Source organism: Poromitra crassiceps (genome assembly GCF_964638095.1).
Source record: "Poromitra crassiceps genome assembly, chromosome: 10".
Classification (NCBI taxonomy): domain Eukaryota; kingdom Metazoa; phylum Chordata; class Actinopteri; order Beryciformes; family Melamphaidae; genus Poromitra; species Poromitra crassiceps.
Genome location: NC_139631.1, coordinates 22,520,012 through 22,547,543, shown reverse-complemented (window position 1 = coordinate 22,547,543; position 27,532 = coordinate 22,520,012). Strand labels below are relative to the sequence as shown.

General features: G+C 44.5%; 2 protein-coding genes across 2 annotated transcripts in view; both read left to right on the top strand.

The window, feature by feature from the left end:
• Window positions 1-12,510, top strand: part of sorbs3 (sorbin and SH3 domain containing 3) — a 119,983-nt gene extending 107,473 nt beyond the window's left edge. Inside the window, 18 exon segments of the mRNA XM_083645338.1 lie at window positions 686-724; window positions 826-896; window positions 898-909; window positions 911-921; window positions 2,168-2,195; window positions 2,197-2,277; window positions 4,236-4,289; window positions 4,438-4,545; window positions 5,269-5,324; window positions 7,014-7,084; window positions 7,868-7,929; window positions 8,096-8,142; window positions 8,441-8,555; window positions 8,678-8,803; window positions 9,674-10,210; window positions 10,358-10,461; window positions 10,622-10,728; window positions 10,955-12,510. Of these exon segments, the coding sequence (XP_083501464.1) occupies window positions 686-724; window positions 826-896; window positions 898-909; window positions 911-921; window positions 2,168-2,195; window positions 2,197-2,277; window positions 4,236-4,289; window positions 4,438-4,545; window positions 5,269-5,324; window positions 7,014-7,084; window positions 7,868-7,929; window positions 8,096-8,142; window positions 8,441-8,555; window positions 8,678-8,803; window positions 9,674-10,210; window positions 10,358-10,461; window positions 10,622-10,728; window positions 10,955-11,016 (1,691 nt within the window). The 3' untranslated portion in view covers window positions 11,017-12,510.
• A 2,223-nt stretch (window positions 12,511-14,733) lies between these two features.
• The window catches only part of pdlim2 (PDZ and LIM domain 2 (mystique)), a 50,124-nt gene continuing 37,325 nt past the window's right edge, over window positions 14,734-27,532 (top strand). The window contains exons 1-2 of the mRNA XM_083644399.1: window positions 14,734-15,281; window positions 25,895-26,025. Coding sequence (XP_083500525.1) covers window positions 25,933-26,025 — 93 coding nt within the window. The 5' untranslated portion in view covers window positions 14,734-15,281; window positions 25,895-25,932. The remainder of the gene's footprint in view (window positions 15,282-25,894; window positions 26,026-27,532) is intronic.

Sequence of the window (27,532 nt, the reverse complement as noted above, 5' to 3'; positions counted from 1 at the left end):
CTTCCATCACCTCTCACACTCCCACTCGATCTCGCAGACAGAATTCCTTCTGTCGATGCCAGATGCTGCGCCGCTGATCCAGCACAGACATTATTAACAGCAAAATAACACATGGGTGAAAGAGCACTTAAGCCATTATGTCATTTCGACTTATCGCCTCCAACAATAATCCTCTTCTTATCCCCGCGTTTCCCAAATCTAGCTGTTCATTTCCCCCCCCATTAGCAGTTGCATAATTGAAACACATTTGAGTGGATTATTCAGTTGTTTCTCTGTTTTAGAGGATGTTCTCAGCACATAAACAGCTCCTGACACTGCACATTAATCACTAATATGAACAGATAGAGTGCAAGCTCTCATGTGAACATGCCTGATAAGTCTGCCCTTCAACTTATTGGGGGTGCTATTGATGGATTTCTTTGGCAGAACAAAGAAGGGATTTGAGTTTGGACATGGATGAAGAATAATGGCGCTGGATAGTAACCTACTCAAAATATACAGTAGTATCATAATTGTGAGTTCTTAAGACACGTCCGCTGAGACGTGGGACTTCACTGCAGTGGAGTTGAAGTGTATGTAAATGAAATATACAAGTGTGAGCTTGTACACAATCAGCTCATCTGGGTGGGTACAGGAGCTTCAGTGTTATGAAGCGCATCTCATCTTTGTCTTATCTCTTTACCAGAATGTGATCTGGAGGATTGGGAGCAGAGGCCAGCTGAACGTAAGTGAAACCATCAACCTCCAAAGTGTGAAGGATCTGTTGTCCTGGCTCTGGCTGCTATGATCTCTTTTCACCTACAACTGGTCTGTTGTGATCCTCAGGGATCCAGCCATCTGCCAATACCTGTAGAGAAGATGGGAATGAAGCGGACAAGAACCTCTTTAGACTAACCACCGTATGGAGCCCCTCCCAGACTGGTGAGTTTGCACTGATTAAATTCATCCATTCATTTTCCTATTCCGGGAAGCTATCCCAGCATGCATTAGGCAGGAGGCAGGGAAGGGATGATTACCTCGTAGTCCACTCGGCAGGGAACAACTCGGCGATCGGAATGCGCCCATTGTTGCCAGTTGAACACAGCTAACAGACTGACAATCATTCACTCTCACATTCAACACCTAGGGGGCAATTTTGAGTCGGTAATCCACCTGACCTGCATGTCTTTGGACTGTGGGGGGAAACCAGAGCACCCAGAGGAAACCCACACAAACAGCACATGCAAACGACCGGGTCAGGGATCCAACTTATTCTTGCTGTGAGGTGATAGCGCTAAAACTGAGCCACCTCACTGCCCCCCTCAATTCGATTCGATTCAATTCAATTCAATTCAATTCAATTCAATTCAATTCAATCCAATGTCTGTTGTCCCATAAGAGAAATCTGGTTTGAAGATGGATTTTAAAATAAACACACAGCAAATCACCATATTATAACCATATCATGTGTCCAAACTCAAGGCCCCGGGGGCCAAATCCGGCCTGGCACCTCATTTTATGTGGCCCGCAAGAGCTAGCAAAGAATACAATTTGCACAATACAATTCTAATTCTAATTAGTTTTAATAGTTGTATGCTGCTAGTTGTCTGTTTTCCATTATTTTTCCTATATGCTGCTTTCAGAGAGAGAGAGAGAGAGAGATGAGAGAGAGAGAGAGAGAGAGAGAGAGAGAGAGAGAGAGAGAGAGAGAGAGAGAGAGAGAGAGAGCCAGCAGCTACAATGCAAAAGTCACTTTATCAGTGCAAAACACAAAGCTCTCATACAGTACAGGCACCCGAGGTTACTTACATCTCATGTGCAAATTCAGCTATTTAACGGTGGTGTTCTTTCAGTAAACATTAGCTTTGATGAGGTAGCAATATGTTACAGTAATGAAATACTACTGCTAATAAAGCTATATGTAAATTGTTCATGAATTTCATACTTGACACTAAAGACTGGAAGCGAGGGACACAGGCATTTATATGAATACCAACCGCTCAGAAAAAAAGTCAGACAAGTTTGGATTTGCCGTTGCAGGCTCTAACAATGAAGCCATGATTAAGTTGCCGTCCACGGTGTGTGCGTGCGTGCGCGCGTGTGTGTGTGTGTGTGTGTGTGTTCGCGTGCGTGCGTGCGTGTGTGTGTGTGTGTGTGTGTGTGTGTGTGTCGGGGGATTATGTTTCAGGAGTGAGGATGTAGATAAGCTGGCAGACCCCAGGAAAGCAGCACCCTCAGCCGAGGAGCATATTTGACTTTGAGCCTGGACTGAGCACCACCTCCGAACACCACCGTCAGGTAAGGTCCAACACAGGCTACGTGATCTCACTTTAGATGACCAAGGGAGTTGATTTATTTTTTACTTGATTTATTCATTTTCTCCCCGGTGACTTTGTTTCCTTGTCTCTCATTTCTGAAAGATGTTTTGTATGGTTCTCTAACCTGTTGTCGCTTTGTATAGCCTTTCAATACTTTTCCGGTGTGTGTGTGTGTGTGTGTGAGGGGGGGGGTCCTTTCAGAACAGGCTTTAAGGATGGGCACCCTTTCTCTTAGGATTAAGTTGTGTCAATACCCTATAGTCTTTCAGCTGACAACACTAAAGTATTTTATCTTCTCACGCGAGGAGACTTAACTTACAAAAGTGTCGTCATTCCACAATGTGTCTTCCTCTCCTCACCAGGTGTGCTACATAGCTTCTGCTTTTATTGAGCAGATCATCCAATAGGCATCCTTCTTTCATACAATTAGCTTCTCAGACTAGTGATGGCATGATCTAAGTATTTCTGTTGGCTGTGTCATTAGCCACTACTGCAAGTCAGTAATTTACGGTACAACCCGGTGACAATATTTCTTTACCACCGAGGCTGTCATGGGTTGTCTTGTGTATTCTGCAGGGAGCTGCAGTGATTGAGTGTGCAGCTTTCTGTGTACCCTGTGTGTCTCTGTGTTTAAATACCTCCTGTGATTTAGAGAGCAGCGTATTTGTGTGGGCTGAGTTTTTCAATGGCTTTTTTGCGACAATGTCCCAGATCTGGTGCAAATTGAGCCTTGCGTCTGAGCGTGTGAAAGAAAAGGAATCTTTGTTTCCACTCCTCCCATGGGAGCCCGGGCGTCTTGTGATCCGTATTATGGCGTTAACCTCCTGCGGGGTATAATGGCCCCCGCAGCATGGGGACTCCTTTCATCTCCTCTGGGTGACGGCGCCCAGGCTCTGCCTTTCTTACCGTCCCGTCGTGGACAGGGTTTATCCGCCCGCTGAGCACACACACACCATATCAGGTGTTGTCCTCCCCCTCGCGGTGACATCATCACAGCCTGTGATTCTAGTGAGGATGGCTCCCCGACTGGGGGAAGGCCTTGGCTTTTCAGAGGGACACATTCAGCCAAGGTATTTCCAGAAACTTGAAAAACAGAGCAGGGAGTCTGTGGTTGTCCACAGCACAGCCTTTTTTAAAGTGTTACTCGATAGAATCGGCTGGTATTATTGGACCGTGAGTCTTTGTAACGAGAGGGTGAAGGCGGTTTTGGCTGGCTGATATGGTGTTTTTGGCCGGCTTTTGGCTGGTCATCATAGCGTTTATGTAGATGCAAACTAAATGAAGTAAATCAAGCTCACTATAATTTGGAGCAGAGAAACGTAAATATGGGAGTCTCCTGAGTTCATGTTTGTGTTCACGTCTTGCATCCGACCTGTGCTCATTTCCTGCTTAGAATGAGCTGCCTGTGGTCTGAAAACCCAGAATCTATTTTCTTAATGAATTTGGCGTCCACAGTTATTCTCGAAGAATTTGAGTGGCCTGGGTCGATCACGGACAATGGCTCGTTATCCATCTCTGGAAACGGGAAAGCTCACTCCACAGCCTCGGCAGAAACTTTGAACTGAAATTGACCTGCTAGAAATCTCCCAGTACTTCCAAAATGTATCCAAGACACATTCCAGAGATGTAGTCGCTCCAATATTCACTTAGAATTTGTCTCTAGGAAAAAGGGATGCCTGAAAACACCCTAGAAATGCTACTGATGTGAGGTCAGATTTGACATTTCCTCCTAGGCTATGCATGCCAGAACACTAACCCCAGGCTGATCCCCCTTAACTGTTGATAATACTGCTTTTAGGGCTAGATGTACTTTTGAACTGTATTATGGTCAGTGGGAGCCATGAGGTAAACACAACCCGACACATACTATGACTAAAATATGGTAAAAATTATATGATCACCGCATGCCCTTTAAGTGTTGTTTTTTTCTGTCCTTAGGGCCATCTATCTCTGAAGAAACAACCGGAGAAGCCTCGTTCCCCCTCAATAGAGGTGAGCAGCTTTGACACTATACTTCAACTTTCTCTCTTTTGAGATTTGTTTTTATCATGTAAAAGGGACGTCATTAGCCTCCAACATATCAGATTCTGTATCAGCGTTTTAATTCTACCCTTCCAACTCCATCACTGCTGTGGCTCAGGCCAGTCTGGTCTCTGAACTGAGTCGATTTGAGGCCGAGCTGGACTCGGAGATCCAGGGCCTGGAGAGGAGCCTGTCCCAGAAGACGCAGCGTCGAGGCCGGGGTGAGGTACTGAGCGCCCCTCCTGACTCTCTCTCTGCTGAAGCATCCCCCCTACTCCCATGATCCGGCAGAATCCTGTCCCACCCTCACCCTCACTCCCCCCCAAATTCCCAATGAAGGCTGACCGTCTCAGCGAGACCACCCCGCTTGCTAGCTTTGACCGTGTGTATTGTTTCTCGCCTGTGACCTGGATGACAGACCCAGGAGCCGCCTGCCTGCCTTGCACTTACAGACCCAGGAGCCGCCTGCCTGCCTTGCACTTGGATGAGTCTGCTAACCTAATCACCTGCCTGCAAATCTCCCCTGCCCCCCACTCCCCCAGCCAATACAAATCGGCCTGCCAATAAATGAAGAATCTGTTAGATTGATTTTCCTCACATCTCGGATAGAAACACACAGAAACTTGATATCCCACCACTGTGCTTGGTAGAGAGAAACTTGGACAAATACTGTAAAAAAGAAGAAGTTCCCCATGCTAATCCTGATTCATACGTGATTTAATCAGCTTCATGTGCTGTAATTTTGCTTCACATAAATCAACGGTGGTTCAGACAGATCATAGGAGGTGCTCTTGTAGCCCAAGGAGCATAGGACCCAGGGGATTCCTTGCTCCTTTGGGAGTGGTCACCACCTCTACTCTGTCTGAAGTTGTAGTGAGAGTTCTTGTGAGCTGTTGCTGCAGGCTGAGTGGTGCAGCAGAACAGAGTTTAACGTGCTCTCCGTTTCCAGGAGGCCACAGACAAGGATCCAGGCCCTGCTGCAAGGACCGTGACTGCAACCTACAGGTTAGTGGCAATACTATGAGAAGGTCAACACGTTACTGAGCAAAACTATACTGCTAAGTATTATTCCATATATGGGTATTTAGGAGGTTGACTGCTTATCCTGCCCTGTAAAAGACACCTGTACTGCTAGAATACATCTAAGAATCTTAAAGTGAAATGTTCACATCATTATCTATAATTCACACCTATATTGTGTAACATGCCATTATCTAAGGAGCAAACGTATTAAGATATCACTCAAATAAAAGTACTGTAGTGTTTCTCTCACATATACGAGCGAGGCTATGTAAAATACACCTGAATGTATTTTTACTGTTGGCTTTAATTAGAAAGCTGTAGTTCGTGGCACTCATTGCTGTTTTTAATTAGTTGTTTTAGTACAAAATGGTGGGGCTCTACTTTCTCTCCATGTTACTGTTACAATGATGAGCTCTGTTCACTAACAATTGGACTATTGTGGAGTCCAGAGAGATAGCTGTCAAGAAACTATTCAGTAATTGAAGATAATGAAGAGTGTACATGTTAACCAAATGTAAATCTTGTGACCCAGGGAGATGTGTTGTAGTTGAGTTGAACAGTGATTCTCTATTCATAGTCTGGTCTGTGTTCGGGTTGTGTGTCCTGCAAACTGTAAGCAGCAGAGGTAACCGCGGGTCAGGTTAATGGATCGGGGGTTAACCCGCCACATTCCTGACCTCCTCTGAGGGCAGCTCCCAGCCTCTTAATCCACTTTCATATTGCTTCGTCAAGTGTGTGAATACCTGAATCAGGACAGCTCGTCTAGAAACACGTTCCTGTGGTTGGACAGAGCGGCCATTAACCCCCTTGACCAATCAGCAAAGAGAACTTGAACCTCCCAAACTTTGCAGGCTATATAGGCTATGTAAGTCGGACAGGTGACTCGCTGCGCTGGACATTCTGCTGGGAAGCAGTTGAACTTTAACAAGGTCAAGTACAGTATTTGTTAGTTCAAAAGGGCAGCATTCCACATGTCTCACCTAGTGTGTGTCATGCATTCTCAGACGCTTCTCCTGTGGTTGTTGTTTGCTAAGTTGAGCTCACGTGTTTCGACCCTTTACCACCAGGTGGCCTGAGGGGCTTTTTCATGTGCCTGTTGCTAAGAACATGGAAAATACAAACATACAGCAAGAAGAATATGGCAGGTTTTTACTGCTTCCTCTCATCCGGACCAGTTGTTTAGCTTTGGGCAGATGCAGCCAGCTGCAGACACTAGAGCGCAGCACAACACCGACTGGATATCGGTGTATGCAAAACAGTTCAGGAAGCAGAGTGGGACGCTTTGGGTTCTGAGAATCATCATCACATCACTGAATGTTTCTCAGCCATAGAGGCGTGTAGAGTGTATTTAAGCCCCATAACTTCTTTTAAACCTGATTTCTGTCTCACTCGAGGATACAGACATAAGCCAATATCATCTGCATGACCTACAACATCTGTCTCCTCTCTGTCCAATGTATTGTATGAAAGCCAGCAGCTGCAGCCAGATGGTTGCAGAATGCAGATCCACAGGAACACATCACACACTCTCAACAGAGTAGAGCTGTACGCGTATCTGTGTGTGTGTGTGTGTGTGTTTCTGTGCATTGATCTCAGTAGGGTTGATTGGGATGATCTTTGAAGGGACAAGACAAGACACCAGCGACAGATCTTTTCCTTTCTTTTTTCCAGCTCTTTGTCAGCATCAAAGCAGCCTGTCCATCGCTCTGTTGGCCCATCCTCAGCCTCTGCTCCCACATATGGTAAATATGCATCTTCCTCCTTGTTGTTCTGGAACACACGTGCAAACTGTCACTTACAATCTCTGTCATGGCTGGGCCTGTTTTCATACAGATCACTAACTTTGATTTTAGACTATTTTGGTAGCTGAATGGCAAAGGTCAGTACTTTACTTTGCAGTATACCGTGCATGCAAATGAGTGCAAGTTGGTCGTGCAATGGTTCAGCTCCTGAAGACGACACTTGGACTCACTATTCAGCATGACACATGCACGCTGATCTAATCGGCAGGCAGACTCATCTAATCAGGGAGTACAAATGACGAAAGCTTACAGTAATCCAATATACTGTAGGCTACTGCTGTGGGTCTCATGATTCTCTTTCATTTCCTCTGTTGTCTGCTAGTCTGGTCTGGCACATTTTATATTAGGCTGATGATGTTAGCATGGAAAACTCTCGCAGTTTCTGTATAGAAAAAAATAGGGTAGATGGGTGGGGAGGAAGCACAGAAAAATAGGAAGCGGACCTGTGCCGGAAGACCTGATTACAGATTAGCTTTATCCAATTGTTTTTCTTGGAAATTAGTCCAGCGTTTCCATGTTTGGATTCTTGCCGACTTAATGAACTCTGTAATGGCAGTGATTGCCTTTTTCAAATCAACAATGGCTTCAGAAATAACGTGCTGAACAAAGCGAGCACGTTTCACGCTCCGCTGATATTGATGTAAGCTCTGTTATCCGTTTTCCTTGTGTCCCAATAACCTGCTCTACCTGGGTGTTTCCTCTCTGCTTGACTTTGCTCTACAGTAGAACGCCTCTCCCCTGCATGTGACACCATGGAGCTCCCACCTAAGAGAGAGGAGAAGAAGGTATGCTGCTCATATAAATCTCTTGTTAATTGAAATCCGGGCAAATTGAAATGTGTATTCCTCTGAGGTTTTTTTTTACATGCGATTTGAGTATTGGTGTGGAATTTTGTTGTTGTCCGAATGTATGAATAGTGCAGTTATTATTTCCTGTGTTTGTTCCTTCCAGATGAAAGCAGCGAGAGCCAAATTCAATTTCCAGGCTCAGTCACCCAAGTGAGTTAACAGAATGAGCTGATCTGCAAATCAGCCATTTCCCTTCTCGCATGTCCATTCTTCTTAAAGAGAAGCAAACATTATACCGCTATCACATTTATCACATTTGAAATCAAGTCTGAGATGCTTTTGTCCTCCTAAGGTACATTTGAAACAATAAATAGCCGATATATCCTGTGAGGTTCACTGGTGAAACCAAAGCCTTTTTTTCCTTGTAGCAAACACAAGCTTAGCTTCTGTAATCTAGCAGAGTTTCTCCTTGTGCGTCTCGTTATCGATGTGTTTTTCCTCTCCCCAGGGAGCTGACTCTGCAGAAAGGGGACATTGTTTACATCCACAGGCAGGTAGACGCCAACTGGTTTGAAGGAGAGCATCATGGGAGAGCAGGCATTTTCCCCACAACCTATGTGGAGGTAAATATCCTCGTGCCTCTCATTAACGAGGAATGGTGTTTCTCTGTGGTGTTGCTGCTCGGTGCTTGTTATCTCTGATCATGTGATACTGGTTATGAAGCTCCTCCCTCTGTCCCTCACAGATCCTGGCTCCAACAGAGAAGCCGACGCCTATAAAGTCTCCCACTATCCAGGTGCTGGAGCACGGGGAGGCCGTGGCTCTGTACAACTTTAACGCTGACCTACCTGTGGAACTCTCTTTTCGTAAAGTGAGCATCCGTTTGGTTAATTTGATCTGTTCTGTCACAGCATTGAAAGATGCACTAGGGAGGACTTTCTATGTAGAATACAGCCAGCTTATATCAGCCTAAACTACTAAACGACTGTAACCAAGCAGCAACCGCAGTATTGGAAAAATGAAGCCAACGTGGAAGTGGAATTTGCCCACAAAAACTTGAGAGTGAAAAGATTCTCAAACAGCAGGCTGAAAATTGGTGTGTGTGTGTGTGTGTGTGTGTGTGTGTGTGTGTGTGTGTGTGTGTGTGTGTGTGTGTGTGTGTGTGTGTGTGTGTGTGTGTGTGTGTGCGTGCGTGCGTGCGTGCCAATTGGCAAAAAGGGGGTGGTGGGGCACATTTTGAAATGCAGGATGGCAGAGGGCTAAAATTTGGCATGGAGTTCAAGTGTGTGAGGTGTCATCCTGCATTTTGGAAATGTGCATATGTGGTCGCAGCTAGTTGCGAGTTTGCGCTTGTTCCACTATCTCCACAAATGCCAGGCAGGAAGAAGAACTTTAGGTCAGAGGATTGTGCAGTTCTGTGATTTGTGAGTTACCTCCCACTGCCACTTGGGGCCGCCAAAGTAAGAAGTTGCTTAGTGCAGCTTTAAAATAATTTCTATTAGGTTTACAAGGTTTGCATGATACAATGACACTGTCTTTGTTGTTGATTCTAATGTTGCTTTTAATTAAGTATTTTTCCATGAGGGTATTGCTACTACTGAAGCCATGGATTTCAGCAATTTTTCCACCACTGTTGCTGTCACATTAGAATTGATTGATTAATTAGCTGTCTATAGGATAATCTACCTGCAATGCATTGTATTCTATTCAGTGTTTTCATGTCTGTGCTGTTGCTCCTCAGGGTGAGGTGATCAGTGTAACCAGGCGTGTTGACGACAAGTGGCTCGAGGGGAGGATCTCAGGGACCAGCCGGAGCGGCATCTTCCCTGCCAACTACGTCCAGGTCAACAAGATGCCCCGTACCAAATACTCCACGGATGACTTTGCGACAGGCCCCGTATCGCCCGTCTCCCCTGGACCGCAGAGTCCAGGGCGTCCGCTGCACTCCCCTTGCCCGCGATCACCCGCCTCCCCTTTCACCCCCACTTCCCTCAGCCCCGAACCTGAGCACTCCCCCCTGAAGCCTTCCTCGCCCGTGCCTTACGGCGGCACCGCCTCACAGTCACGCTCCCCCGCCCAGACATCCAGAGAAACAACCAATCTCTGGCCCCACAGCACCCCCAAGCCTGCTTCACCCGCCGCCCAGAACAGCCACCGGGGCGGAACGTATTCAGCTAACCAGAACTCCGTGGCAAGAGCTGTCTCACCGTCCACTCAGTCAGCGGCATCGTTACACAGAGCAGGAGCCAACACTCCTAGATACACTGAGCCCACGCAGGTCCGCACTCACTGCTTCCACTTAGAGAGACACCGCATGCACCCGGCACTGCTGTCATTGTTTTGTCTTGCCAAAGCTGTAGATGGCAATGCCCTTCATAATATCTTATTTCATAATGCATGACATGAGGTTTTCCATGTCTCCTAGGGTGGAATAACAAACCAAGCTGCTCCATCTAATCCACATGTCAACTCCTTCCCGCAAGCACAAGTGCCAAACAACTCCGGTTCGGCAGTGGTGCAACGCCAACCGTAAGTCTAGAGCTTTGAATGGTGTCATGAGATCATGTTGTTTCAGCTCAAACCAAGGTAGCTTGATATTGCTGTGTTGTTGCTTTCCCAAAGCGTTGCCACCTCAGTGAATCTGTGTCTCACAGGCCATATGTGTTTTGTTCCATGTTCTGCATTTCAGGTATAAAGCTGTTTACAACTACAAGCCACAGAACACAGACGAGTTGGAACTGAGAGAAGGAGACATTGTGCAAGTGATGGAGAAGTGTGATGACGGCTGGTTTGTAGGTAAGGAAAAAGACTGGGAACCAAAACAGACCCTGTGTCAGGGCCCCCTCTACTGGACATAATGAAACATTACAGGTTGGAAGTGTATTATGTGCAGTGGACTTAAACTGTACCAATGTTTGTTTTGTCATTTGCATTCTAATGTAGTATTTTTGTTTTGTCATTTGCATATAAAATTAGTTTGGTTTACTGTTTGACCACAGCATGTGCTCTTGTCGCTCCGCAGGTACGTCAGAACGGACTCGTGCTTTTGGGACTTTCCCTGGGAATTATGTGGCACCGGTTTAATGTCCTCACTTCCTGCTTGCCCACAGCCACCTGGACTGATAAGATGGCTCTTTAGACCAAGCTTGCTTTAAACAGCCCAACCAATCACTCCAGCCACATGACCAAGTCCTGCTCTGAGTCACCCAGCACCTCTTCTAGCCATTGGCTTAGTCAGGCCTGCATGTTCACTCTGACTAGAGACCACACAGTTGCATGGCCCTGTTTCCCAGAACAGAGGAGAAGGCAGATGGCAGGAACATTGTGTGGTTTCTCACCTCCCTGCATGTGTGTGTGTGTGTGTTCCGATGTGTTCCACTGAGACTTGCGAGTGTTTTCACACACACCACTTGAGAGGAAAGAATGAATGCTGATGGTTCTGTTTCAGGAGCAAAGAAAGGACTTTTTTGTCCCACAACTATCTGCAGCTGCAGCGAATTTTACATTCCACCACACTGAACAACACTGCCCCCTCTGAGCTCCTGTGATACGTACAGTTTGACACTGCATCCGACTTTTTGCCACCTGAGTGCCATCACAAATCGCACATGCCAGAGAATAGGAATGGGAGTGCCATATTCTGATGTCATATCATTTTGTGATTCATATTACCTTAAAATATCATCATCAAACTTCATTTCAGATCTTTGAGAATACCCCGGGCGAGGTGGAGGCAACATCATCACGACCACCTGTGTAGACCACTTTGTGCTTTAAACAGAGCAAAGAGAGGGCGCAAGCATCTTCAAGTTTACAGCCTCCCAGGAGGCTACGCAGCAGAACAAATAATTTATAATTGAAGCGTATATTGCTGTCTTCAAGTTATTATAGCATATTTGTCTTTCTTTTGTCTTCTTGAATGAATTCTGTGCGGAGATGTCCCTCTTGATCAGTGGAATGCGGAAGGTAAAAGTATAGGAAGGGTAGAGAGAAGAGGAGACCTTGTTTTCTGTTGCTGTGATAGGACAGTCCTCTGTGAACTCTGTCCATCTATCTACGTGTCCCAGATGAATCATCCACAACAAATGGTTGAATGGTTTCTTGAAGTATTTGAAGTAATGCTGTATGTGCGAGTTCTAACATTTCATGAGATGGTTTGTTAACACACACTGTGGAACATTCCCAGCTTACTATATTTTTATTGCAAGCTATGTTTGCTTCTACTACTGTCTTTACAATGTTTTGTCTGCTTATTGGGTTAAACATTTTCACTTTGACAACAGTATTCATACAGTAAATTCAGCTAAAATAAGTTGTTTGCGCCAGTGTAACCATTGACATGTGTCTAATTAGTTAGCAATCCCTATCATGAAGTCCATTTATTAATTTGATATAGTCATACTTTCATTGTAAGAATGAATCGATGTACTAGACACAAAAGATGATTGTACAGACTGTTACCTGTGATGAAATTGAAAGTATAATATATTTTGCTTATAAAACTATCTCAATATTATGGTACGCAAAATCTTTTAATAATAAAATTTTAAAAAATTACAGCGTTATATTAAAAGTAGCTTTTAATTGATGAACTTTGTTTTTTGTTGTTGATACAATTACTCAGCAAACACAAAGCAAGTGCCAGTAGAGAATGGAGGAGACGAGTAGGGGAGGCCGGGAATAATTGTAGTAGTTTAATTATAACATATAACTTGGTGTTTGTTTGTGCTATATCTTTCAAACTTTTAAACATCTATAACACATCACACTTTATGTAAGGGAATGCAAAATACAAAGATTTCCACTGTTACAATACCCTGCTAATGGGGTGAGTTGTAAAATCGGCTGGGAATGGATGCTATATATATAGAGATATCGATATTTTTTAATATATACACACCTTAATATATTTATCAATTTTTATCTGTGAAGCCAAAAGTGCTCCAGTAGCCAAATATTATGTAGCCTACTTGATCAGATTTTATATTTATTTATTTATTTGTATAAAAATGTGTATAAAATCTGCAACAGATAATATTGTGTTGCACACAGAGCCATGAAAGTTGTCCTCAAGAGGTCGCCTGTCAGGTCAAAACCACTCACTCCTAACTGGTCAAACTGACCCTATAGTGTGTTACAACAATAGGATAGCCTATTTGAAAATAATGTAAAATATGGCTGTTACTGACACACAGATACACACCGTCTCTCTCTCTCCCTCTCTCACACACATGCAAACATACTGTACACATACATCTACACACAGGCCTACACTCGAATGGCAACACTCAAGCTCGAAGGTAAGCTAATTTTTTTTTTACATTCCACAGTGCCAGTTTCACAGTGCAAGGGTTATGCTATATTTGTTTAAAGAAAGAAGGGTGAAAATATATCTGTCAAGTTAGGGGCAAGTAGCCAAATCTTGTCATGTATTTAATGATTGTAGGCTATTTCATCTAATTTATCAATGCTTTGTATGGTATATATTCCTCACTTTAGATGAGGTCACACAAAATACTATCAACTACTAACTACCTTAATTACATGGGGTATGCCTATATGTGGCCATTGGTGACCCTGGCCACACCCTGAAATCTGAATCTTGTCAAAGTAGCTACTCTGCCATTTAAGATCATTTCGACCATATTAAGTTGCTTTTGATGCAATCTATCCTCTACTGCAGTGTTTCCCAAACTATGGGTCGGGACCCAATTTGGGTCGCGGAACCATGGGGCATGGGTCGCCAACTGGTCGTCATGGCAACTCATTACCGTATGTTTTTTGTGAGTTTTGGGTCCCAGGGAGACACAGAATGTATCTTTTGGGTCCCAAGATGAAAAAGTTTGGGAACCCCTGCTCTACTGGGAACCATTGAAGCTGAGAGACCTGGGACCTGCCCACATGGCTCCTGTCACCCAGCCATAGTACTACTTACACCAGTTTATTTTGTGCTACTTGGAGTTTCTGCTTTAAGGCTTTATTAAGGCTCCAATACCATGAACTAACAATGTAGTCCAAGTGACACTGGACTAAGTAGGATGCTAAGAGTCTATGGATTCCCTATCCCATAAACTTGCCCTCCTGACTAGGTATCTAGTTTTGGAACTAACCTACCTTACCCACAATTTTCAATGCCATCATGAAAGTTCCCCTAGGTTTTTATCATCAGTGACATTATCACTGGCATCACTCTGTCTGTCCCCAGATAGAAACTAACACAAACTAGTTAGTTAGTTGTACTTTATTGTCCACAAAGGAAATTAATTTTGTTCAAGTCAGTACAGGCAAACAAGACAATGTATAAAAAAGTTTATAAAAATATCAGTCAAAGACAACAGTAAAATTAGAGGTGGAAAGTAAAAGTACTCTACTTGAGTACATGCACTTGAGTAGTTTTTTTGAGGATTTGTACTTTTTAAGTATTTTTAGTAATGCTATATTTTACTCTTACTTGAGTAATTTTAATAATAGATATTCTACTTGGGTATTTTTAAACAAAGTGACTTTTCCTAATGATTAACTACTATAGGCTACTCATAACTGACTTTAACTAATCATTAATTGATTAACTAATGATTAAAGGGCATTAGCTAATCATTAACTATTCATTAGTTAGTTTCTCATTAGTTTACTAGTAACTAGGCCTACTATGACATTTGTGTAGACTACCTTATTGTAAATTGTTACCCGAAAAACTATTGATGAAAACCTGACGTGTTGTCAATCTTAGCCCCTGGGACCCACAACACAGCTGGTTTCGTCCAAGTGACTTCACGCCTGGGGCGCGCCAGGTGAACGCAATTAACTGCAATTAACTACCGTAGACAGAAACCTGATAGAAAGCAGCAGTTAGCGCGCTGCGCATTGCGGTGTTCCGTCTGCAGGTGGCGCGCTGACACAAAACGCCAACAGACTTGTGGACAAATGGCTCAATTATCACTCCGGTAACCTCTCTCTCCTCCTCCTCTCTTGTGCGACACGCCCCCGTTGCAGCCTCTCCTCTGTCAAGCCTTTTATTTTGGTAACAGCACATGGCACGGTGAGCTCATCCCACTGCGCGCCTGGCCACAGGTGGTTTCTTATCTTAACATTGGGAGCAACATAAGAGATAAGAGACTGTCGGCGCTTGATTATCGACTCAATAGGTCGAGATTAACGGAGGAAATTATAAACCTGCTTGCTTTCTGGGTTTTTTTCTCCATTTTGGAGGCAATCTTTGAGTTAATGTGAAGTGATCTGGGACTTGTCTCCTGGTGTGTGGTATTTTGCCGTGGAGTGCTCAGAGCGGATTAAGGACGCGCAGGTTGAGAAGGCAACACTGTCTCCCCAGTGATCCAACACTCACCTTGGTAAGTCAAACTCAGTGTTGTGTAGCCTAACCACCACACCAACCCAATTCAAAACTGTTTTCTGAGGCAATGGCAATATGCATCTTGACATTAGGCTGCTATGCAGCTCAGCCCAAACTAAAATCACTAAGTGTAATATTCAACTACTATGGAAGTGTGTCTGGTAGGGTAGTAGTTTTTACAGTGACTAGTGCTTATTGCACTATGAATCATATTTTGTATCCCTATAGTATAATTATTTCTCTCTCACAATATTCCCATTGGACAGACAGCTGTTTATATTTGTGATTTTCTATGATATTGTTCCAATATAATTATTTTTCATAATTGAGTGCCCTATTAAAACACACACACACACACACACACACACACACACACACACACACACACACACACACACACACAGACACACACACACACAGACACACACATTACTTGCTTAACTCATGGATGGGGAAAGAGAGAGAGAGAGAGAACTGAATCATTACTGAAATGATCATGCATGGCAGGTAGCCTGTGTGCAGTTAAAAGTGTGGAACCACCCGAGGTGTTTTGTCAGATGCTGTCTAATGATGCAGAACAAGTGGAAATATGAATGTCACTTTATGTAACTCACTAGAGAAAGATAAGGCCACACACTGACTCTCTTAACACCGCAAGTTTGTAGAACCAGGTATTCCACTTCTTCTGCAGTAGCCTAGCTCGGTATTCAGGATGCACGCCTGCATCTCTGCACATAAAGCATTCAGTCAGTGTGATTTGTGAATGGGCTGCGGTCCAGGTGGAACTTTAAGTCAGTATTTATGTCACATATTAGACCAATAATTGGCGAAGCTGGTATGCTGTTATCTTTTCACTCCTCCTCTTAAAGTGGTTTGTTCAGGGTGATGACTCTGAATGCAGCAGGGCCATTGTGGTTCAAGTTCAAGCCAGCTCTTCAGGAATGTATTCTCTCTCTCTCTCTCTCTCTCTCTCTCTCTCTCTCTCTCTCTCTCTCTCTCTCTCTCTCTCTCTCTCTCTCTCTCTAAAGTGTCTAGACATGGCTGTTCCTTCAGGTCAATCAAACCCAAAGCCAAGTGTGTAGGAATAAATATGTTTTGGCTAGTGGGCCTGGCAGATGGGAAAGCAGTCAAGGTGTGCCGCAGGGTTCACGTGTTGTTCTCCAGAACAGTCCCGGTGAAACCTCATGTTCCTCATGTTCCTCATGTTCCCCGGCCTGCTGCTGACTGCTGTTTGTGTCCCTCTCCATTGTGATGGAGGCCTGCTGCCTTTCATGTGTCTGCTCTGCTCTGCCTCCCTCCTCTCACTTTCAATGGTGCTTGTTTCCTGGTGGCTTGTGTTTTTATGCCGTTACTTACACAGTCCAGAACTAAAACCAAGGATTTTGGGTCCAGGGACCAAAAGCGGACCACTGTAATTTTGGATAGAGCGAAGCAGTGGCGCTTTTTGTGAAAATATAGGACAATGGCCAACTCATTACCTTCTGACTCGATGAATGATTTTTTCATTTGTTTTAAATTGCTTTTGAGGTTTGAGTTGAAGCAATAGAACTGCTTCTGCCTGTTCCAAGTCTTCTCTTTTTTTTCTTAGCTAAACATGACCTGAACGTTTTATTTTTTTATTTCGGTCCTATGACAAGTTATTTCTCAATGAGGAACATGAACTCGAGTACTTGTGCAGGAAGGAAGTATAATTCAGTATTAGGTGCAGGTCATCTGTGCAGATTAAATAATGAAAGTCTTTTCTTGTTTGCTTGCGTCTCTGAGAACTAAGTGTGGTTTTCAGGTCTATCTTGGCAAGAGCATTGCACTAACTATGGTAACTTCTGACTGTTGTTAGTTTCACATAGACAAGTCAAGTTTGCTGGAAGCGGCAGAGATGAGTTGGTGGAAAACGGAGTACTTCTCCATCCTCGCCACAGTTGCTTTGCGAGCGGGCATCAAGGAAGATTGGGAATGGGCCGCGTCGCGTCATTGCAACAGGATATTCAGAGAACGTGCGATGTGTGATGAGCTTGAACAAAGTGCAGCTTGCTCAACTCCCCTTCTGTCTCTTGTCTTTTGTAAGGAGGGCCTCATGGTGCATATAGGGAGGATGTGGTGAAGCGGCCTGATTGCTGAGCAGCAGAGTGTGGAGTCTGTTTAGTGCGAACGGCAGTAACACGATCTCCAGATGATGACGTTGAGAGAGATAAGTGGAGCCAGTATCCCAGTGGCCTTGTCTTGTTAGAAATGGCACTTCACAAAGGACACAATCCAGCCCACTGTCGCACTGCTGAGAGAGAGAGAGAGAGAGAGAGAGAGAGAGAGAGAGGGGCAAAATTAGCATATTTTTACTTTGTGAGTGAATTCATAGGTATAATTGTATCTTAACTTTTGCACTATTGTGAATGAATTCTATAAGTGTGTTTCTACTGGTTTCTACTAAATTCTCTCTTTTTCCTAAATCTACTTCGAACCAATCTGACAGAATACTTTCTCTTGGTCATCTTACCTCAGTTCAAACCTCACTGCTACAGTCGATCACTGCTAAATTGTAGCAAAGGGATTTCGAAATAGGGGCTGTGCACGCACGACCTAGAATTAAGAATTAGCCGAGTCCTATATTAGATAGCCCTTTTTTGTACTGCAGTAAATAGTATTTAAAGGTTATTTAACATTCACTTGAAGATTATGTTATGTAATGATATCCTGCAGGATTGTGTACTTGTCCCTGAGCCTTTTCCCACTGAAAATGGAGGAGGGCCCCACAGAAATTATAGTTCAGATGATTACTGTGATGACACATAGGCTGTTAGCAGCCACACACGAGGATACAGAAACTCATCGAGCCACGCCCCCTCTTCCGCCTTTTGATCTCTTGTTATTGTGTGATATTTTCCCATCACCTTAGTGATTGCAGCTATATTTGACCAAATGGGTGTGATTGGAGAATGCCAAGAATGTTATTTCACACTACTCACACTCCAGGGAGAGGCTTGCCATTGCATTCTTGTCTTTATTTTATTCAGGTGTGTGTGTGTGTGTGTCCAGGTAGGTACACCTATCCGTCTGTGTACGTCCAAGAAGGGCAGCGTCGACACCAGACAAACATGGCTCACACAGGCTGTGGAAAGTTCACGCTGGTGTGTCGCCACTGGTAAGAGATTTTGTCGAGTATGATTCACACGGAGAACATTCCCCTGCAGCCACATTGGGTTGATGTGAGTGTTCAAAGCTCAGCCAGGCCCTTCAGTTCACTTCAGTGTATTGCATCTGCTATGTTAATCAAGCCATTCCCTCAGTATTAGTATATTGGGAGCCAGTTCTTCTGTTTTGATCCAGAGGGTTTTCCCCCTAGAGTCTTGAGTCAAAACCTGGTTCTATATTCATAATATCCGTGAGGTGACTCACTTTCTGGCTAAGCATCCCTGCATGCCCTATATACAGCATCCCTATATTAGCCCTGGTAAACCATCGGGTCATGTGAACTCACATTCAGGGCCTCCACCCCTGGGCGGACGTTATCAGAAATTACCGAGTTCACTAGCCAATCGGGGACCTGCCTCGTAGTTGACATCGTAACCGGCCAATCGGGAACGTCGCTGGCAAAATCCCTCCACCTCGCTAGCGGCCGGGCAGTGCCCCCTATATATGCGGGCGCCGGAGAGGGAGAGACCATCTTTTTCATTCTTCTGTATGCAGAAGAGCACCTCATCGCCCTAAACGGAACACTCGAAGTGTAAATGCATTTTTTTATGCAATTTTCAGAGAATGCTTCAAAAGTCATAAAAGTGTTCCTCATTTGTGAAGATTATCTTGCTCAACACAAACTTCGCTTTTCATAAACTTTTGTTAAGCACAGACCAGCATTTAACTGAAATTCCCATACAAAAATCCCATTGTAATTTAAACGTAAGAGCCGGAAGTGTTAACGTCAAGATCTTCCGGACTCATTCCTGCAGTACTCTATTACTACCAGATAACGGAAACACTGGCCCACATAAAGGGGAGGGGCACCGCCCCCTTGCGAGGCAAGGGATTTGATAGAACCGGGGTTATATTCATAACCTTAAGTTCTTTCTATAATCAGGGGAAATGTGAGGAGTTGGGAGTACCCGGAGTAGGTTGCCACATTTTCTCTTCCATTTAAAACAAACCAAACATCAACTGTGGATAAATGAGGTGCTAATGCTTAGGATTTGCTCTGCTGAACATCATGAAAGGCTTCCATCATGAGTGGTAGGCCAGGCATTTCACACAGCACAGCAGCATGTTGTTTACTCTTCTTCACTATTTAATATTGCTACTTGTCAATATTGAATACTGAAATAACAACACTACCACTGCCGCATATGTGGTGTGGTGACGTACAGGTGGAGGTATTGACTCACCAGGGGTGTGTCTTCATCATTTTGCCACACTTAACTCTCTTGCACACACATTTACAGACTTGTTTTGGAAAGTTTCCCCCATCCCAAATTATATCTTTTTGAAATGACGGTAAAGTGAAGATTGTTCTGTGGCCACTTCAGCCAGGTCTGACTGTGTGAGAGGAGGTGGAATATGAGATGTTGTAAAAGTGTTTCTGCACGCCTTACAGTAACTCAAATGACACTCAAACACCGCTTCACCCCCCTCACCACCAGTGAGCTACAGTGAGGCTGTTATAGCTGTCCTCTCCTTTGTCACCCCTATAGAGGAAAACAGTAGAAATTATGTCTGGGATAATGTTAGCAGTTACATGTATCAGATCAGATTACGGTAGGGTGTCATAATATGGGTGTTGGAGGATCCTTGTTGTACTATACAGTAACGGGTACTGAGAAGAGTTGACTTGAATCATCGACATGTTTTGATCACCTGTCCTAGGGCCTCATTTATTAAAGAAATCAGATGTGGTTTTAGCTTCACAAACATTTGGAGAAAATCAAAGTGCTGATTTTGACATGAATGTGTTCTTTTAATAAATTACTTGGATTTTCTTGGATTTGGCCATAAGCACAAAATGTGCAATTAAAATGGTTTTAAATGAAGCCCTTGAAGCTGCATGTTGGAGCAGTGAGTCTTGAACCCAAAATTGGGAAAGGCCTGCTCCTCTCCTTCATACCTCCGCTATCTCTTTTACCTGTCAGGACAAACTGTCATAGAGTGCCTGAAGGCCTTTTTAATATATAGAGTATGCTTGTATGACAGGTAGCTCCCCCTAGAGGGTGAGAAGAATATACCACTGCAAACTCGCCTGTCCTCAAGTATTGTAGGTTTGCAGCATTTTAATTTCATTACCTTTATCAAACTCATCATTGTCCTTTTTTCCCACGATGCTGGCCAGCAGGCCCTGCCGGGGGCAGGGGGCGGCAAGGTCAGGACAGTTAGTCAGTCACTCATGGACATTTAGTGGGAATAGGGGCCAATGGGGCCATAGCTAGCGATAGGAAGGTGGTAGAGAGTCGGGATTTGAGGGGTGGGCAGGTGGAGTGGCTATGGGGTGGGGCAGCTCTTCCTATTCCTTCCTGTTCCTATTCAGTAGTGTATGTAGAGGAAACTCTGGGATACATTAGACTTTTGGATGAATAATTAATTTACAGAAACATTATTGAACAATTAAATGAAGCGAAGAGAATAAGATTTGACCACATGACCAAAATTTGATATTTGATCAATCTGATATCGGTCAACAGATCCATCTAACCCGACTGGATATTATTGCCTCTTGTCTGTGTCAAACTTGACAGTGTGCCATGTTTGTATGTCGTAGTAAAGCTGTCCATTGTGCTAGTCTGAAGCGAAAGCATTTAATTAGCCGTAGCAGTTTGTGCTCTGAATGCCTCTGTGCCGCCGCTGAGCGTTGGCATGCGAGCCATAGGAATGACTTCATGACCAGAACTCTCCCACATGGTGTGTGTGGGCGTGTTCAACGCCGCCGCCAAATTGGCATGGCGGCGAAAAAGCAGGGAGATGTCACCAGAACAGAATCCACTTTGAGGTTATTGTTTGTGTGTTTGTGTTGGCAACCACACAACAACACATTTATAGAAGAAGAAAGCTGTCGTCAGACTGTGCTCAGTGCCTGCTTTTTATTGGCCTAAGCTGCACGGAGGAGCCGGGGCTGCTTCTACCTCATCAGTGCTGTTGAAGTGCCACTTATCCTCGCCACCATCTGTTTTCTCCACACCCAGAGTATTAGGCCAGCACTCAGCAACCACTTACTTTCACCCTCCTTTCACCATGATGACATGATCAGACACTTGTGTATTTACGATGCTGCCAGCGGAGGTGTAAGCAGAGTCTTAGCAAGGTGCTCGGATGGTAATGGGCCCACTACAGGAAAGATGTTGGTCTGGCTCATGGAACTAAAAATTGACGTCCCCCCGAGGCTGGGAAACATAGGGTGGCTGTTCCCTGTCATTATCACAACACTCACTTCTGGAGGCCACGGCAATTAACAAGAGCCTAATGATGGTGAGGCCAGTAACCCTGCTAATTGGGCCAGTCTGCTAACGAGCGACCGGTCCCAAACACTTGTGGAATGTACGGACGATCAAATGGCTGGGAGGGACGGAGGAGCAGCCTGGCTCATGTCCTCCATGTGCTCCTGTTTGGTCTGTGAATCCAATCCAGCCGCTACTTCTCTGCAAACTTGCAAGTGCAACATCCTCTTTTTGTGTGTGTGTGTGTGTGTGTGTGTGTGTGTAACTTTATGGTAACTGTATTATGCAATTGTTTTTTTAATCATTGACAGGAATTTATTGCATAAAGCCATTGGGTAAGACCATAACTGAACTTGGCACATTGTGTTTCTCACATTTTCTGATGTGCACAAAGCTTTGGCTCAGCTGGCGGCACTATTTAGTATGATGACGATGGTGACCTTTGTATTGTGAAGAAGAATTAACTGATGTGTCAATGTATTCAGAGGTATGGGAAAACATGATAACACGAGGAGGAGAACATGAGGAGAATCGCATGGAGAGCCTTAACGAATACTTCCATCACTTATATAGCTACACACTGATGATGACATCATCACTGAACTATAGCCTCAGCCTTAGGGCAATCAGCCTTAGGGCAATTAATCTGCCCTAATTACAAAATCCGGCTCCGTCAGGTCACCCGCACGGGTGCCCTTTACACACCCTGAAGGTTTCAGCCCGATTGCACGTAAAATGGCAGCTGTGGCCGAACACAGAACTTGAAACAAACAAAACTAACTAAAACTTGTTAGTTTTAGTTAGTTTTAGTAAAACTAATATTGCCACTTACTTACTCAATTTTATATACAGTAGCTAGATAGATAGATAGATGAAGACTAATTTAACCTATACACCAGTCCAAGAATGCTCCTTGTGGATGGCTGCCAGAGCGTCAATCAAACCCTGGTGTTTATACTGGTGTCCAACAGGGATGGAGGAGGTAGACTGACTCTGAAGATTAGTCTTCTTCACCAGGTATATATTTATTTTATTTTATTTAACCTTTATTTAACCAGGCAAGTCATTAAGAACAAATTCTTATTTACAATGGCGACCTGTATATGGGACTTCCCATCATGACACCGGCCACTCCAGCCACAGCTCCTGCTAACGTGATCTTGGCGGGCTGACCGTCGGTGTGGAGGTAACCATGAGCCTCACTCCATTCATAACTAACTGGTAGAGGAGAGCCCTGTGACCAGCCCCTGCTGTAACTCGGCCAGCCTGTCCACTTTACCAATGGTGTAAAAAGCATGGAACACGGGTACATGGGTAATAGACCTGGGACGTCCTGCGGCTCTTCAGCTCGCCCTGCAGCTGCATGCGCGTCTTCACCACGTCCAGCGGGTTGGTGAATAGACATGCGCTGTAGGCGGCCGCTCCCAAGAGGATGAAGTCCATCATATGCCAAGGTCGAGCTGACTGACCTCAGGCCTGCTTCCAATGACACCGGCCTGTCCTTCAATATCTGTGATCGCCTGGTTCTTGCTCAGCGGTCTCTTTCTCGTCACTGATGATGTCACTGTTGACATTGTTACATCATATTGAAGGTTATAAGAATCAGCTCTACCAGCTTCATGCTGTCAGATCATGCTCAGAATAGGAAACGGTGGATGGATGAATCCAGAAGGAGGCGGTAATGCAACATAAAGGATGCCAACTGCCATAAGACACCACAGAAGAAGAAGTCAGATGGTGCTGCCAGCAACAGTCAGTCCATGTCTTGTTTGTCTGTGATCCTGTTTGTCCTGTTTATCCTGTTTGTTCTGTTTATCCTGACCCCGACCCTGAATAAACTCTTTTGGCCTGTCTCGGCCTCCAGCCTATTGGTGTCTGTGCATGGGTCCACTAGTCTGCCACATGACACTTAGGCCTATAGATTCAAAAAGTTATGTTATAATGTTAGGTGTGTGAACTGAACCTATCTACACTATCACTCTCCGTGTAGGCTACAAGTACATTACATTACACACACACACACACACACACACACACACACACACACACACACACACACACACACACACACACACACACACACACACACACTTGTTTACTTGCATACGCCCATATTCTGCATGGCCTGTATTGGGACAAAGTGTGTGCCAAAAAGGCGTATTTCACTCTTTTGCCATAAAAACAAAACAACTACTGCATAATTCAACTGAAACTGTAGCAGTATTGATTTTATGGTAGTGCTCAATCTGATAACAGAAAAAGTAAAAATATTGTGCTCAGTATCTGTAACGGCAGCTGATCCAAGTTTGATCAACATTTGTTTCGGCTCTCCTGTAAAATCTACTAACGCCCCTTTAAGGTCACTTTTAACCATCATTCCCAACGAATTTGGGTTATTAGCTTTTATGATGTTGGGGGGAAATACTGCCTGAGACCATTTCCCATGCAGTAAATGGTTAATTGGGATTATATTGAGGGCTTTCACTACATCACTGGCACGCTCTAAACCAGTTGGTAGTGCCTTGCGGATTATCATTTAGTGCCTTGCGGATGATCATTATCATCCTGGAGGACGCAACTCCCAGTGAGGGGGAAGTGCGTCATGGCATCATAGGCTAAGTTAGTTGCAAATACATTTTGCCATGCTGTGTTCAGCTTGGAGCAGACAGAATGAATGACAAAATCATTGGTGATGGTGAAGAGAGGTCAATTTCACAACAAATTATTATTTGAACTAGAAATTTTGCATGCTTCACGGGTGGAGACGAGACTCTGATGTCACAATGTCTATGACATTGTCAATGCACGCAGAATTTCTAGACTCTGGAGACGATGCACTATGGCATGGGCCCACTTTTTGGGGGGTTGTGACCAAACTCGTGACAGCTCATGCACGCCACGTGCTTCTGTGTCCCTTCTGCGAGCTTCCACATGTGCAGCAGGACCAAACGGTGACCTGGTCCAGGTCTCCGGTCTTCTTGTGGTTAGATTAGATTAGATTAGATTAGATTAGAAAACTTTATTAATCCCCAGTGGGGAAACTCATTTGCCACCAAAGCGACGCATACAGACAACAATAACACACAAATAGCAACAAAAAATAACAGACGGCAAACAATAGGACAGCATGAAAGAGGACACTCGCAAGGATTCCCTGATTTAAAACAAATCCAAAAAACAACAACAACAACAACAACATAAAGAAGCTTCCTGCTAATGTCAAAAGATCTAAGAAGAAAAGTCTTAATTGTGGCTTCTTAAAAACGGCATGTTCTTTTTTCCAGTTTAATTGGCCCCTAATTGCCACTGGGGAGACCTCCTCCTTCCTTCTTGATAATTGATAATTAGTTCTTTGGTCTACCCAACATTCAGTTAAAAAAATGTGCATCACACCAGCTGACAAAAGATTCAGCCTCTCTTTCATAGGCCAGGTCATTGCCTTGGTTCAGTAGACCCAGTGTCATCTGAAAACGTAAGGATTTGGCAAGACGCCTGACTATGCATGTAGTCAGCGGTATAGAGTGTGGAGAAAAAGGAGGCGGAGCTCCTGCTTTAGTTAACATAGTGTCCGGCAGTTTGTTGTTAAGCCTGACAAACTGAGGTCGAGACATGTAAACCTTTCTTTAAAGCCCAACTGTCATCAGTTAAGGGCCTTCCTTTCTTCTTCTGCATATTGAACCCCTGAGGAGGCTGTCCAGATTTGAGATGGAAAACAAACACATCCGAAATAATTAGCCGAGGCAAGAGAAAGAATCATGGGGACCACTGTTCTTACAAACCATCTGAATCTAATTAGCGTATTAACATGCTTACAGATTTACTAGGCTCATCAACTGAAACGTTCAGCTCCTTGGTCACTGTGGTAGCGCCACTTCTTAGCTCTTGTCTAAGGACATTTGGATTGAATGAAACACTGGCTTTGCAAAGCACTTTAGCAATGTTAGTCATGTGTCTTTGGTTTCAGATTCCTCCCATTCCTGTTTGATGTGGTTACACAATCCGTGTCAAGGGGATTTAGGCCAGTTGTTGGAGATAAAAGGCGGATTATGTAGCCTAAATATTCCCTCTTTTCACCTGTTCACCTGATATTAAGCCTGCTTAACACTGATTAACGCATTCCGCCATGCACGTTTCTCATCTACATACTGTATATGCACATGCTGTCTCATATTGACCATTTCCCTATATATATATTTCTTTCCAGGGTTTCGACAGAGTGCGTGCTGCTGACCTGATCCCTCGATGGCGCTGACGGTGAACCTGATGGGCCCTTCACCATGGGGCTTCAGGATATTCGGAGGCAGGGACTTCAAGAAGGCCATAACTGTATCAAAGGTATTTCCCTCCTCACAGCCGTACTGTAGCTGAACACCGTCACACACCTTATCAAACCATATCCTCTTTTTGTCAAAACATAGCCAGTAATGACATGCCATGCAGAGTCCACTTCCTCCCCCGCTACCTCTTTTTTCTTGTCTTTGTTTGTGTCCACGGCTGCTTCGTACCTGTTTCCTTGGCGACTGAACCAGTGCGAATGGAATGGAAGTAGACTACATTAGAAGGAAACCAGTGATTACAGTTTTAGTGGAAGCTGTGATGGGAGGGGGTTCCTGATCTGCGCGCGCGCGCGCGTGTGTGTGTGTGTGTGTGTGTGTGTGTACAGTATGAATATGTGTGTGAGTTATTGTTGCCTGCGCTAGCATGTGTGCAGACAAACGTGCATTGGTAAATGTCGTGTCGTAGCACGTGCACGTTTATTTTATTTATTTTTTTATTTACAATCTTATTTTTCACAGTATGGAAAGATATAGCTGAAGAAGGGGGAAACATTGTGACTGGGAGTAGACAGCGTTCGGTAAACACCACCAGGAAACTCTGGGCAGACTAGCCTCTGCGTGCCAGAGACACCCGGTTCTGCCCACTGCACATCCTGGTCCTACATCACAACCACAGGCTGGATTTTTCCAGTAGGACTTCCCCAGTAGCTCCTCAAAACCTAAATGATCAATCATGCCAAACCATGACAGGGTGCCAATGCTTCAAACGGAATGCGTTTCAAAGCATTCATTGTCTTCTCCCCTCCCTTCACAAGTTATGTTTATAAAGACAGGTCATCTCATGAATAATGGGTTTTCCGTCTCATTTTGTCGCTGCTATCCAGTAAACACCAGCAGCGTGTCTGCTTGTCTCAAATATCAAACAGGCTCCGTGAAGTGACAGGGATTCACGCTGAGAGAGAGAAACTCCATCATTGAGAGTGGTTTGGTTTGCAAAATCCAGTCAAGAGAAGCAGCAAGAGAAGCCCCGACATCTCCATTCACTCCAATGGACCAGTTTTTTACTCAAGACTTCCAGGAAGTAAGGTCCTGGATTAAGCAGCACTGTCGAGTTGCAGCAAAATAGACAGTTTGTGTTGTACTCTGAAAGGGTTTCCCCCCCCTTGAATCAAATTGTACATTATCAGCTTTATTTTAGCATGCAAAAGTAGCGCAAGACCCATTCCTGGCTGTTCATTGGCTAATGAGTCTCGCATTTTGGTCCTCCGCTGATGCCACTCTCTCTCTAGAGGACACTAGCTTGGAGCATCTGAAGTGTTTGGCACTGGGCACAGAAATGACATGGATCTCCCACTGGCACTTTTTATTCCTCTTGGATTCAAAGATGGCTCACCCCTGTTTCTGCCGGGGCACAGACCCTGGAGAACAACACCACCACAGCTCTTAGTCTGTGTGAAACCAGGCGTGTCCTGATCAGAAAAGGCACGCACTATTGTGGGTCCCCACGGCAACGCTTAATTGCCTCTGGAGTGGGCCCACAGACATGGCACTTCTGCCCTCTTGCT